This window comes from Cebus imitator, unplaced genomic scaffold (genome assembly GCF_001604975.1).
Source record: "Cebus imitator isolate Cc_AM_T3 unplaced genomic scaffold, Cebus_imitator-1.0 Scaffold329, whole genome shotgun sequence".
NCBI classification, from domain to species: Eukaryota; Metazoa; Chordata; class Mammalia; order Primates; family Cebidae; genus Cebus; species Cebus imitator.
In genome coordinates, this window is record NW_016107644.1 from 3,335,261 (window position 1) to 3,348,544 (window position 13,284).

At 55.5% G+C, this 13,284-nt stretch overlaps 1 protein-coding gene and 1 long non-coding RNA gene across 2 annotated transcripts in view; one reads left to right on the forward strand and one right to left on the reverse strand.

Annotated features, from left to right (window-relative positions):
* Nucleotides 1–9,742: 9,742 nt before the first annotated feature.
* ARSA (arylsulfatase A) lies at nucleotides 9,743–12,806 on the reverse strand. Its single transcript, XM_017504964.1, has 8 exons — nucleotides 12,250–12,806; nucleotides 11,850–12,090; nucleotides 11,519–11,737; nucleotides 11,276–11,445; nucleotides 10,852–10,976; nucleotides 10,633–10,760; nucleotides 10,287–10,389; nucleotides 9,743–10,172 (listed from the first exon to the last, which is right to left on the reverse strand). The coding sequence occupies exons 1-8, from the start codon at nucleotides 12,465–12,467 to the stop codon at nucleotides 9,853–9,855; spliced, it is 1,524 nt and encodes a 507-aa protein (XP_017360453.1). The 5' UTR covers nucleotides 12,468–12,806; the 3' UTR covers nucleotides 9,743–9,852.
* A 92-nt stretch (nucleotides 12,807–12,898) lies between these two features.
* LOC108286848 overlaps nucleotides 12,899–13,284 on the forward strand; it is a 6,904-nt gene continuing 6,518 nt past the window's right edge. Inside the window, exon 1 of the long non-coding RNA XR_001818105.2 lies at nucleotides 12,899–13,170. This is a non-coding gene — a long non-coding RNA (uncharacterized LOC108286848). The remainder of the gene's footprint in view (nucleotides 13,171–13,284) is intronic.

A 13,284-nucleotide genomic window follows, 5' to 3' on the forward strand; every position in this document is an offset into this window, starting at 1 on the left:
ACTTACTAGATAAACATTAAAAAGCAAGGTCCGTAAAACACGCATCTCTACAGAGCCGACAAACAGAAAAATACCTGCAGTGTGAGGAAATGCATCATGATCCAGAGACTTAGCACCCATGCAGCACACAGACCTGAGACTCCAGAGAGATCCACAATGTGACCAGTGGCACAGCAGAAACAGAGAACGTGGATGAGAAAATCTTCTTATTAAGATAAAGCTGTAAAGAGGCAGCTGGCCCCCCTGGGTGTGTATGTTTGAAATGTATGCCCCTGTGCTAGGGGATTCAGGCCATGGCTCTGAGTCCCTTGTAGCTGCAGCCTGGACACCGTTGCCAGCCACCCACCTCCTCCCTCTGCTCTTCCACTCAGGTGAGAATTCTCCAAGCCCTGCCCTCCGGCGCCCCGTCCCCGCTCCTGCCCGGCCTGGCCCTGCCCCACAACATGTCTCCAGGTCCCGTGGTTAACCTTTCCCTCCAGCCAGCCCTTCGGACGGCTGTTGACTTCCTCGTGAGTCCTTCTCTCTGTCTGCCACCTCTCTGCAGTCCTCAAATCTCAGGGTCTTCTCTGAGCTTGGCCACCCTCCAGGCTCCATCCCGGGCTTGGTTGTTCCTGGGGTCTCCCTCACTGGCTTCATCCCTCCCACAGATTCGAGGGCGTCTGTGCTCAGGGCCCTGGCAGCTGACCCCTGTGCAGACCACTGGCCAGTCCCAGCTGATCTCCAGGGGCACTTCCTCGGCTGGTCACTGGGGTGGTGCTCTGCAGAATGAGCTGTGAGGGCTGCTGTGGCTGCCCACAGGGCGCCCCTCACAGTCACTTCAGACCCACAGGAGCCCTCACCCACCCCTGCATTCATGTATACTCTGTTTTACGTTTTCTCCCAGTCAGCTGAGCTGCAGGCCCTGGCCACCCCCGACTCCTCCCTCCTGTCACCCTTACTCTCACCCGTCACCTTGACGTCTGCCCCTGGCTCCACTTCCCCCTCTGCCTGGACCACATCACCCTGAGTTTCCTCCTGAATCTTCGTGCACAAACAGCCTGCTCTGGCCGATGCCTCACTGCACCTGCAAATCCACTTGCACCCACACCCAGGCCAGGGTTTTTAAACAGAGCCGGAGCAGATCCGTCTGCCTGGTCAGCACTGAAGCAGGTCTCTGTTGAACCTCAGCATGACCTGCCCCAACCCCTGCATCCACTTCTGCTCTGGGAGCCTCTGGGTTCCTGGGCGCACCTGCTCCCCTTTCCTGGGGGTGACCTCCTGTCCTTCTGGGCTCTCCCGGGCTCTGGCCTTGGGCTTTCTGAGGACTCGCTCCTGGCTGCCCCCCTGGTAGCGGCTGCTGACTGAGCCCGGAGGGCAGCGGCATGGCTGTCAACCTTAGGTCCTCCCAGGACCTGGCAGAACACCTGGTTCACCAGCAGGAGGCACTGCGTGATGCCTCCGCATCCGCCAATCTAGGCCAAGGAGGGCATCCTAAATAAAACGCGTTCTACAGAAAAGTGTTTATTGCACTCTTGTTTGAAATAGTGTAAGCATGAAGATAATCTGAATATTGACCAGTAGAATTAATTGATTAAGGCATATTTACCTATTGAAATATTGGCCAGATGTAAAAAGAAGTGTGCTTGTTGTTGGGGCGTGATGGCTCACGCCTGTAATCGCAACACTTTGGGAGGCCAAGGCAGGCGGATCACAAGGCCAAGAGATTGACACCATCCCGGCCAACGTGGTGAAACCTGGTCTCTACTAAAATACAGAAAATTAGCCAGGGGTGGTGGCGGGCACCTGTAGTCCCATCTACCTGGAAGGCTGAGGCAGGAGAATTGCTTGAAACCGGGAGGCAGAGGTTGCAGTGAGCTGAGATCGTGCCACTGCACTCCAGCCTGGTGACAGAAGGAGACTCTCTCAAAAAAAATTTTGCTTGCCACCATTTGTAATCATACTGAAAATATCTGTTATGCTATTAAGCAAAAATAAATTGCCAGGTACAGCAGCTCATGCTACTATGTAATCTCAGCACTTTGGTAGGCCGAGGCTGGCAGATCCTTTGAGTTCAGGAGTTCAAGACCAGCCTGAGGAACACAGCAAAACTCCTATCTCTACAAAAAAATCAAAAAATTAGCCTGGCGTGGCGGTGCACACCTGCGGTTCCCACTACGTCAGAAGCTGAAGGGGGAGGTTCGCTGGAGCCCCATGAGTTTGAAGCTCGAGCCAGGAAGATCATTTAAGGCCGGGAGTTTGAGGCCAGTCTGGGCAACATGGTGAGACCCAAAAAAAAAAAAAAAAAAAAAAATTATCTAGGTATGGCGGCACACATCTGTAATCCCAGCTACTTGGGAGGCTGAGGTAGGGGGGCAGCTTGAGTCCAGGAGGTTGATGGTGCAGTGAGCTGTGATCATGCCACTGCACTCCAGCTGGGAAGAGCAAGACCCTGTCTCAACAACAACAAAACAACAACAACAAAAAAGAAAAGAAATCCATTGTTTACTGTAAGCACCGTCATCACTTACCTTAGCGAGATCTCCTGAAGAACTTGCTGCAGCTCCTCCGTCAGCACTTGTGTGTCATCTTGTACTTTTACCTTAAGGAGACAGCTTCTTTCCTTAAACTGAATGAACCAACCTCTGCTACTTCCAGCTTTTCTTCTGCAGCTTCCTCACCTCTCTCAGCTTTCACAGAATCAAAGAGAATTAGGGCCTTGCTCTGGATTAGGCTTTGGCTTAAGGAAATGTTTTGGCTGGTTTGATCTTCTCTGCAGACCACTTGAACTTTCTCCATATCAGCAAATAGGCTGCTTTGCTTTCTGAACGCCCGTGTTCACTGCAGTAGCATTTTACTTTCTTTCAACAACTTTCCCTTTGCATTCAAAACGTGGCTAACTGGCTCTGGAGGCCTCACTTTCTATCTCAGCTTTCAAAATGCCTAAGCATCATCGTCGCTAGTTTTTGATCTGAAATGAACAATGTGTACCTCTTCCTTTCACTTGAACACTTAGAGACCATTGTAGGGTTATTAACTGACCTAATTTTAATGTCGTTGTGTCTCAGAGAATAGAGAGGCCTAATCAGAGAGAGAGAGAGAGAGACGGAGCAGTGTGGGTCAGTGGAGCAGCTAGAACTCACGCAACGCTGAGGGATTAAGTTTGTCATCTCACACAGGCGCAGTCTGTGGCATCTCAAAACAAATGACAGTAGTAGCTTCAAAGATCAGTATCCAGCAAAGGACTGGACTAGCCAACTCACACCAGGAGGTGTTTAAGGACTTGTCTAGTCAGGGATGGCAAAGAAGAGGCAGGAAGTCACATTTTTCAGATGCGACTCTTCCCTCAGGAGGGAACAGACCCCAGGAGGTGGTGGGAGGGTGGCACAGGTGGATCCCCAGGAAGTGGTTTCCAATCCTCCACCCAACACTCTGCAGGTTACACTGAACCCAGCTGTGTCAGCACCCATGTCCTGGACTCGGCTTCATGATGACAGCAGGGACATGTCCAATTCCTCTCACCCAATATACATTTGCTAGGACCAGGAGGGTTGGGTGTCAGTATTTAATTTCATTTTGTACCAGTTAGCATTCTGGGGTCGCAATCAACCTATAGAAACTGACTTTGGGTAACTTAACCAAAATGAAACTTATTGGGAGGATGTTGGAGACTCCCAGAGTTGAAAGGATAGCAGAACGAGGGGCACTAAAGAGGGGCTATGACCCCTCCTCAGGAGATGAGTGGGCAGCAGCTCCTGCCCACAGTCCAGCCCAATTCTGCTGTAGACATGTGAACTGACTGCCATCCCCCACCCTTGGTGGGGTTCTCACCATCTCAAGACCCACCTCCTGGAGTGGGGCAGACAGCTTGATTGACGTTCCTGTAGACACTGCCCAGCAGAGGCCAGGAATCCCCACCTCCCTGAGGAGAGCAGGCTCTGGACACCCAATGGCTAATGTGGCCACTCGTTCTGTATTGTTACAGTGTCTGCGAAACAACTGGGAAGTGCTTTCATTCTTGCTGTGGAATCCTGTATCCAGCCACATCCTCCTCCTTCCAGGGCTTGGGAGAGGGTTGGCTTCTATCACCCTTGGTGGTCTCTTTCCCTTGGGTCCCTTTCTCCTGAACTTCCTGAGGAGGGTCCCAGCTCTCCCTCCTCCAGGGGCTGCCAAGTCGATGCTGTTTGTGTGCCACATAACAGTGCCCACTGGACGTGGCTTGTGGCTGTGGGGCTGCACGGCTGCATCCACAAGGAAAGCTCTCTTTCTTCACACAAAGGAGCCAAGGAGGCTGGAGAGGGCATAAATAAATGTACTCCCCCCTTCATTACTACTGAACCCCTGCACCAGGCTCAGGGGTGCAACGGGGAGAGGACACATCAGACACCTAAGAGGCAGTGTCCAAGGTGCAGCAGGAGGTAAGGTTAGAGTTGAATCGACGCCTGGGGCCAAAATACATTATTTGCATGAATGTGGCATTTGTCCGCCCTTCCATCCCTAAACTGATAGCATTGGCTACCTGGGACTGAGATGAGCGGCCATTGCTTGAGTTTCTCTAATGAGTATGCATTACTTTCGTTATTAAAAATATTCAGAGGGAAATTTAAACATTCTTCCGTTGAAACGTTCTCTGGGCTCCCCCTTCTGGTCACTTGGGGGACAGGTGAGCACACGGACAAGGGGGGGCCACAGGGAGGGGAGAGAGAGGGGAGGAGAGAAGGGTTTCCCTGCAAGAGCCACCCCTCATCCTGTCATTCACACAGTCACTTGGGCTCCGGATATTTCCTCTTCCTTCCTAACGCACCTGAGGGGAAGCCACAGAATCAACTTGTTTGTTTGCTGTGTCCATTCCAAAACACACTTGGCCCCTTCGAGAGGACACTGGGCTCCCTGAGGAAGCTGCTCTGCAGGAATGGATGACTGCCAGCCTGGTGAATGGATTATCTTAGGTTCACAGGAAAGGGGCTGTTTTGTAAATCAACAGTAGCAGTGAAGAAAGGAAAGTGCAGGGACATTGTGGCAAGCTTTTGGGGCCACAGTAACAGTGTGTATGTCAGCACAAATATGCCTGCATATGCAAGCTTGTGTGTACGTGAGTGCCTGTGCATGTGTGAGTGTGCATGTGTGTGAGTGCCTGTGCATGTGTGCATACCTTGTGTGCACGTGTGAGTGCCTGTGCATGTGTGTGTGTGTGAGTGCCTGTGCATGTGTGTGAGTGCCTGTGCGTGTGTGCGTGCATAGCTTGTGTGCACGTGTGCGCCTGTGCATGTGTGTGCATAGCTTGTGTGCACGTGAGTGCCTGTGCATGTGTGTGTGAGTGCCTGTGCATGTGTGTGTGTGTGCCTGTGCATGTGTGTGTGTGTGAGTGCCTGTGCGTGAGTGTGAGTGCCTGTGCATGTGTGTCTGTGAGTGCCTGTGCATGTGTGTGCATAGCTTGTGTGCACGTGTGTGCCTGTGCATGTGTGTGCATAGCTTGTGTGCACGTGAGTGCCTGTGCATGTGTGTGCGTGCCTGTGCGTGTGAGTGCCTGTGCATGTGTGTGTGAGTGCCTGTGCATGTGTGTGTGAGTGCCTGTGCGTGTGTGCATAGCTTGTGTGCACGTGTGTGCCTGTGCATGTGTGTGAGTGCCTGTGCGTGTGTGTGTGAGTGCCTGTGCGTGTGCATAGCTTGTGTGCACGTGTGTGCCTGTGCATGTGTGTGTGAGTGCCTGTGCGTGTGTGTGTCAGTATGCATATTTCTGTTTACATACACATGTGCATACACACAAGTGTACATGCCTGTGTGAGGAGGGTGCATCCAGCTACAACAGCTAAATGATAAAAAACAAGCATTTCTGCACACAAACAAATCAGAGCAACACTGAAAGAGGAATGGGGGAGTGGGAAAATCTGCTGCTCTTTCCAACGTTGGGTGCAGAGTGCATTTGAACACCCCTCCTCAGAGCTCAGGCAATAGGAGGCATCTCTGACTGGCTCATTTATCCTTCCACCCCCACCTCTAGGTTATGTGCTTGTAAGACCAGCCACCCTTCCTTTGTAGCATTTATCATGATTAGATCGTTACTGAAATAGAAAATACATAGGCCAAACGCAGTGGCTCACACCTGTAATCCCAGCACTTTGGGAGGCCAACGTGGGTGAATCACGAGGTCAGGAGTTTGAGACCAGCCTGGCCAACGTGATGAAACCCCGTCTCTACTAAAAATACAAAAAATTAGCCGGGCACGGTGGTGAGTGCCTGTAATCCCAGAACTCGGAGGCTGAGGCAGGAGAGCTGCTTGAACCCAGGAAGTGAAGGTTGCAGTGAGCCGAGATTGCGCCACTGCATCCAGCCTGGGTGACGGATTGAGACTCCATCTCTGTCTCAAAAAACAAAGAAAATACACAATGACATAATAAAGTATGCACATCTTGTGTGTGTGCTTGATTGCTTGATTCATGTGCATGCATCATGTAACCCTCTCAAGACCTGGGACATTTACAGGACCCCCAGGTTCTCTGGTGTCCCTGGCCAGGCAATTCCACACACCCTATCCTACCAGAGGTAGTGACTTCTGTCACACTGAAATCTCAGGTGCATCTGACATCCTGGGATTAAGCTGATCTCCTTTGCTAGACTGTAAGCACGGCGAGTGCGGGGTGGGTCTCCCCTGAGAACGCCATGCCCCAGCATTGCACAGTGCTGGTGCATACACACTGATTGGGTTAACCCAGTTATGCACAATGCACACTACCCAAGTGAGAGGAAGTGGAGCAGCAGAACTGGAGGAGGTCCCTGACGACTGTGCTTGAGAGTTAGTATTCATTTAGTTCTTGCTAGGGAGTTTGGTCTTTCCATGTGATAATGGGATCATGCACCCAGTTCAGTTCCTCTCTGCCCTCACTGTCAATCACAGTGGCCTCTGGGGTCAATGCCACCACTTGGACCACAAGTGCATGAGAACCTCCTTGTGCCAGCATCAGGGACTGCTGGGCACCCCAAGGAAACCACCACTCTATGGGGGTGACTGCAAGACAGCAGACTTGGGGTGTGGTCAATGCAGCCCTCAAACCAGATGAAAAATGATGGAACAGTTGCACGAAGGGTCCCCAGCACAGTCTGACAATACGGGCTCACACAGGCACATGAGACCGCCACACAAACCATTCACAGGCCACATTCCAGCAAGGCTTTTGGCTAGAAAAAATAGAACCCTCACTAGCAGTGGCTTCAACAGGCAGGGTTTATTTTCTTGCACTTGGAGCTCTCCAGGTAGGCAGCTGGAGACGCTGGTTTAGCAGCTGCCCAGTGGCCAGTCAGGACCTATGGCTGCTTCGTCAAGGTCCTCACCCCCAGGGCTGCCCCAGTCTTTCACTACTAGGAATCCTGGTCACAGGCTACTCCTGAACCAATCACTGGATTGACTGGCTCAGGCTGGTCACTGCCCTCCTGGGACATAAAGAGGCTACAACTTCAAGATCAAGGGGCCTTTGCCGAGCACTGAAAAATGTGGGCACCCATAGGGAAGGAGGTGGCCGTCTGGTAGGCAACGAATGGCGTTTGCCACGGGGAGGTGTCTGAACACTGGATGGTGCTCCTCTCAGTTGGCCAACACTGAGGGAGCACCTGCTGTGTGACTGGCCATCTGGGCAGGCACATGGGCCTGGCATCAGTGTGCCATGCCACGCAGACACAGGCAGGTACTCAGACGGTCCTTCCCTGCAGAGGAGGCCAACAATGGAGGCAGAGCATTGCTGCTGGAGGGAACAGCCAGGCCAGCCCACTACGACTGGGGGGGACAGGGGCAGGGGTGGAGGCCTCAAGGGCAAACTGGGTCACTGTAAGGAGTTTGGATTTTGAGTGAGAAGCCTGTGGAATTTTCAGCAGGAATAGCTGCTCAAACCCAACCTCATGTTTTATTTATTTATTTACAGGCAGGCTCTCACTCTGTCTCCAAGGCTGAAGTACAATGGTACGATTATAGCTCACTACAGCCTCGTCCTACTGGGCTGAAGTGATCCTCTCCTCTCAGCCTCCCAAATTTCTAGGACAACTGCCACCATGCCTGGCTAATTAAACAGATATTGTTGGCTGGGTACAGTGGCTCACACCTGTAATCCCAGCACTTTGGGAAGCTGAGGTAGATGGATCTCCTGAGGTCAGGAGTTCGAGACCACCGTGGCCAACATGGTAAAATCCTGTATCTACTAAATTAAAAAAAAATTAGCTGGGTGTGGTGGCACGCACCTGTAGTCCCAGCTACTCAGGAGGCTGAGGCAAGACAGTTGCTGGAATCCAGGAGGCAGAGGTTGCAGTGTGCCAACATCACGCCATTGTATCCAGCTTGGGCGAGAGAGTGAGACTCCGTCTCAAAAAACAAAAAATTGGCCGGGCGCGGTGGCTCAAGCCTGTAATCCCAGCACTTTGGGAGGCTGAGGCGGGTGGATCACGAGGTCAAGAGATCAAGACCATCCTGGTCAACATGGTGAAACCCCGTCTCTACCAAAACTACAAAAAATTAGCTGGGCATGGTGGCGCGTGCCTGTAATCCCAGCTACTCAGGAGGCTGAGGCAGGAGAATTGCCTGAACCCAGGAGGCGGAGGTTGCGGTGAGCCGAGATCACGCCATTGCACTCCAGCCTGGGTAACAAGAGTGAAACTCCGTCTCAAAAAAAAAAAACAAAAAAAACAAAAAAAACAAAAAATTATTTTAGAGTTGGCATCTCACTATGTTGCCCAGGCTGGTCTGAATTCTTGGTCTCAGGCAAGCTTTTCACCTCAGCCCCACAAAGCACTGGGATTACAGGAGTGAGCCACCATGTACAGCCTAACAGATGGTGTTTTTTTTTTTGAGACAGAGTTTCACTCTTGTTGTCCAGGCTTGAGTGCAATGGCATGAACTTGGCTCACCACAACCTCTGCCTCCTGGGTTCAAGTGATTCTCTGCCTCAGTCTCCTGAATAGCTGGAATTACAGGCTTGCACCACCATACCCAGCTAATTTTGTATTTTTAATAGAGACAGGGTTTCTCTATGTTGGTCAGGCTGGTCTTAAACTCCTGATCTCAGGTGATCTGCCTGCCTCAGTCTCCCAGAGTGCTGGGATTACAAGCATGAGACACCACATCCAGCCAATAGATATTTTTAAGAGATCACTTTATCTGCTGGGTGGAGAATCATTCGTTGTGGGTCAAAAGGTGAAGGCAGGAGCAGAAGGTGAGCACAGGTGAAATGCAGAGCCCTAGGAGGGTGGGGGGCCCAGCAGGGCTGTCTCAGGGGCTGCTGCTGTGCCTTCCTAGGACTCTGGGCCCCTTATCCACACCTGGAGGGTGCAACTCATCACCTGGCTTCAGACAGGTTTCTGATAAGAACCAAGGAGGTCTAGTGTGTGTGACTCTAAGAACGCTTCTTCTTGGGGAAAATTCTGTCTCTCTCTCAGGCACTTTGCATCTTCTGAGTCTTTTGGCCACTGCACCCTCACACCCTTGCCACCCTGCTACTGGCATTTACAGGCACATGGCGCTGCTCCCATGAACAGATGTCCCCACGTTTTCATGGCTGACGTGCGCATGTGTGCAATGACCCACGCAGATCGCCAAAGTGCCAGGGCAGCTTCTAGAGCCATGACACCAGGGTTCAAATCCCAGCCCAACTTCTTTCTGGCTGAGCGATCTAGCTGGACTTGGGCAAGTCCTGAGCCTCTCTGGACCTCAGTTTCCTCATTTGTGCCACAGGGGAACGGCACCGACATCACAGCATTACCACAGGATTAGATGAATTGTCACACCTGCAAGTCTCAACTGCTGTTATTACATTATCAGGTACAAACGCCACCTGCACCTCCCCCACAGGCTCACAGTCATGAGCCATCACATGCCCAGGCAGGCCCAGGGGCCCCTCAGGCATGGGGATCTGGGCAGTGGCAGCAGGCTGGGTGGGGAGTACAGGTGGGCTGGCAGCAGATTTGCAGGTTGGGGTCCTCACCCCGGGCCACCTGGCTGGGACCGAAGGTCACAGAAGCATCTAACTGGGCCTTGAGCAGCTGAAGCTGCTTCATGGCCTGCAGCACCTCTGGGGTGGCCTTGGCCACACCCCCCAGAAGGTTGTAGTTTTCACCAGGGTCCTCGGATAGGTCATAGAGCAGTGGTGGCTCATGAGCCGTCAGAGAGCTGGAGGCATGGCAGGCAGGGTCTGGAGTGGTCTCACTGTGGGCAGAGCCTGGGGAGGGGGCCAATTCTGAGCACAGGCAAGAGCGAGAGAAGGGGCCAGGGATCTGGGGCTCCTTGGAGGGGTCTGCAGGTCAGGGGAAGGGATCCATGGGGAGGGAGTTACCCTGGGTGAAGAAGTGAGCTTTGTATTTTCCGCTCCGCACAGCAAAAACCCCACGGACCTCGTCTGGGTAGGACGGGTAGAAGAAGAGAGATTGCCGAGGGCTCTGGGGACAGAGTCAGGGGTTATGCGGCGGGACAGGCCCTGAGCATCACACATACCCAGAGCTGCAAGACCTGGTGTGAGGCCCTGGACGTGGACCACTTCTCACCCACCCAAGAACCTGAAACGTGCCACCACTTGGATGCCACTCAATGCAGGAGGCGCTGAGGCACGTACTCTCAGGCACTGCCCACACTCACCCCAGGACAGGGGCCGAGGAGCTGGGATCAGGGGTCACTGGTCTTACCTTGCCTGTGCCCAGCAGCAGGGGGCTGAGGTCAAAGCCATCCAAGGTGACATTGGGCAGCGGGGCCCCAGCCAGGGCTGCCAGGGTAGGCAGCAGGTCCAGGGAGCTGGACAGCTCGTGGGTCACGCCTGGGGGCAGGAGGCTGTTGGGTCACTCAGTTCACCATCAGGGTTGGGATGGTAGGGCCATGGTTCCCAAGGAGAAGGCCTGCGGACTGACCAGGAGTGATGTGACCTGGCCAGAAGGCCAAGGCAGGCTCTCGGACACCCCCCTCGTAGGTCGTCCCCTTTCCACACCTCAGGAGGCCAGAGCAGCCGCCTCGGGACATGCGCATCGTCTCAGGTCTGGACACAGGAGGAGATCATGAGCCATGGAGCCACAGCCTCTGAGCCACCGAAGGTGACTAGTGGCCCCACATCTCTAAGTCACAAAACTTGCCTGGAAGTGCCCAGCACGAGCCCAGGGCCTCCCAGGCCTACCAAAACCAGTTTTCTGTGCACTTGTGTCTCCTGGCGCACTATCAGTTCCAGCAATGTGGCCAGTGTCTCCTGACACCACCTTACCCACTATGTTCTTGAACTGCAAGGCACCCAGGGTCCTGGCCTGTGACAGGTGGGAGCACTCCGCCATCCTGCTGGCATACCCGTTGTCTGCTGTGAAGATGACCAGCGTCTCTTCAAGCAGTCCCAGGTCCCCTATGGCTGTCATCAGGGCCCCCACAGCTGCATCCAGCTCCATCAGCGAGTCCCCAAATGGCCCTCGGCCTGAACGCTCTGCAAAGCTCTGCCCACTGAACTGAGGGTAGTGGGTGTGCTGGGGGCAAAGACTGGAGTTAGCACTGGGTAGGGGTCATGGGCAGCCGGGGCATGGGGCCAAGATCACTTACATGAGAGGCATAGTACAGGAAGAAGGGGCGATCCTGGCGCTGGGCGTCAGCCATGAGGTCACGGGCGAATGCAATGTAGCGGGCCTCTAGTCCAGGCAGCCAGGGGGGCTGTGCCTCCACTGACAGGTTGGCCAACAGTGGGATGGGGACTAGGCCCTGGTCACAGCCGCCATCACAGGGTGTATCCGGGGGGAAGCAGGTCAGGTTCTGGCAGGGGCCCTGAGGGGGGCAGCTCCAGTGAGGGCTGGGCTGGCAGATGCGGCGGAGGGAGGATCAAGGGCTGGGGACTTTGGGAGGTGGGTGGGTAGCTGAGGGTCCCGGGGGTTCCTACCTGGTCGTGGGAGTATGGAATGCCTAGAAATCGATGGAAGCCCTGATGCGGGGGCAGGAAAGCCCCCTCAGGCCCCACCCCAAGGTGCCACTTGCCAGCCATTCCTGTGAGGTAGCCTTGGGCAGCCAGGACCTCGGCCAGGGTAACCTCCTCCAGGGGCAGGCCCCCCCGGGAGCTGGGCACCAGGACTCCCGGGTACATGCCCATCCGAACCGGAAGCCGGCCGGTCAGGAGGGCGGCCCTGTAGGACAAGTCAGACAGAAATGTGGCCTTCCCCAGGGAGACAGAGAGGGAGAGAGACAGACGTTTTTCCCTCTCTCCTGCAATGCATTTCACATCCGGGAGGAACGGGATGGAGGGGCGGGGAAGGGGCGGGGAAGGGGCGCAGCCCCCTCCTCACCGAGAGGGTGTGCACAGAGACACAGGCACGTAGAAGTCTGTGAACCGCAGCCCCCCTGCTGCCAGCTGGTCCAGGTTCGGGGTGGCGGAGCTGGGGTGCCCATAGCAGCCCAAATCCCCATAGCCGAGGTCGTCAGCAAAGATCAGCACGATGTTGGGCGGGCGGGCGGCGGCCAGGCCAGCAGCCAGGGCCAGGAGGAGGGTCCGCGGTGCCCCCATGGACACGGGACCGAGGGGTCTGTCCCCAGGGAGGGAGGGCCCCTTGGCTCCAGCAGGCTCTTTCCGAGACCCCAGACCCAGGTACCGCCCTCCGCTGGGGCCCCGGACCCCAGGACTCCCCGACCAAGTTCCGGAGGACCGGGGCCGGACAGTGCGCGGAGAGACTCCCCAAGTCCCTCCTCCGGGACCGGGACACCTCCAGGTTCTCGAGCGCAGATTCGATCGCCTTCCGCCGGCGGTCCGGGCTCAGGGTCGGGCCTAAGTCACCTGACGCCGAGCAGCAGATTCGGGGCCGCGGCCGACAAGCTCGCGGGGCGGGTCCGGGGCTGCGGCGCTTCCGCCTCGGCCCCGCCCGAGACCTGAGTTCTCGCGAGACGGGGCCGGGGCCGGGGCGAGGGGCGTGGCCGCGCGTGCGCGCTCCGAGCCCGCGGTCTGCGCCCGAGGCGGCCTCGCCGCGGGCCGGGGCGGGTTCCGGGCGCTTCTGCGCGGTCGGCTGCGGCCGCGGCGTCCGGGCTGCGCGGGGCTCGGCGCGGCGCGGTGTCCGGCGGCCTCTCGGTCCGGGTCTTCTCCTGAGGAGGAGCGGCGCGCAGAGACCCGGGACTGAGCGCGGACAGAAATGGCCCCCCGGTCCGTGAGCAAAGCGCGAGGAAAGTCGTGCGGGCCCCGGACTAGCAGAAGCCTTGACAGCCTTTCTCCTGCGTAGGTGTGTGTGTGTGTGCGCTGCGGTGCGGGGCGGTGCGGTGCGGTGCGGGTGCGGGGCTGGTGTGCGCGCGTGCGGCCTTGAGGGGCGCGTGTGGCGTTTGAGGGGCGCGTGTGG

Bases quoted from the DNA above. Each gene is read 5' to 3' on its own strand.
- ARSA (XM_017504964.1), bottom strand. From the start codon at position 12,467: ATGGGGGCACCGCGGACCCTCCTCCTGGCCCTGGCTGCTGGCCTGGCC. The intron at 12,091-12,249 runs GTGAGGAGGGGG...CTTGTCCTACAG, and splicing joins TCTCTGTGCACACCCTCTCG to GGCCGCCCTCCTGACCGGCC. The intron at 10,761-10,851 runs GTCAGTCCGCAG...TCCTGCCCCCAG, and splicing joins GCCAGGTCACATCACTCCTG to GCGTGACCCACGAGCTGTCC.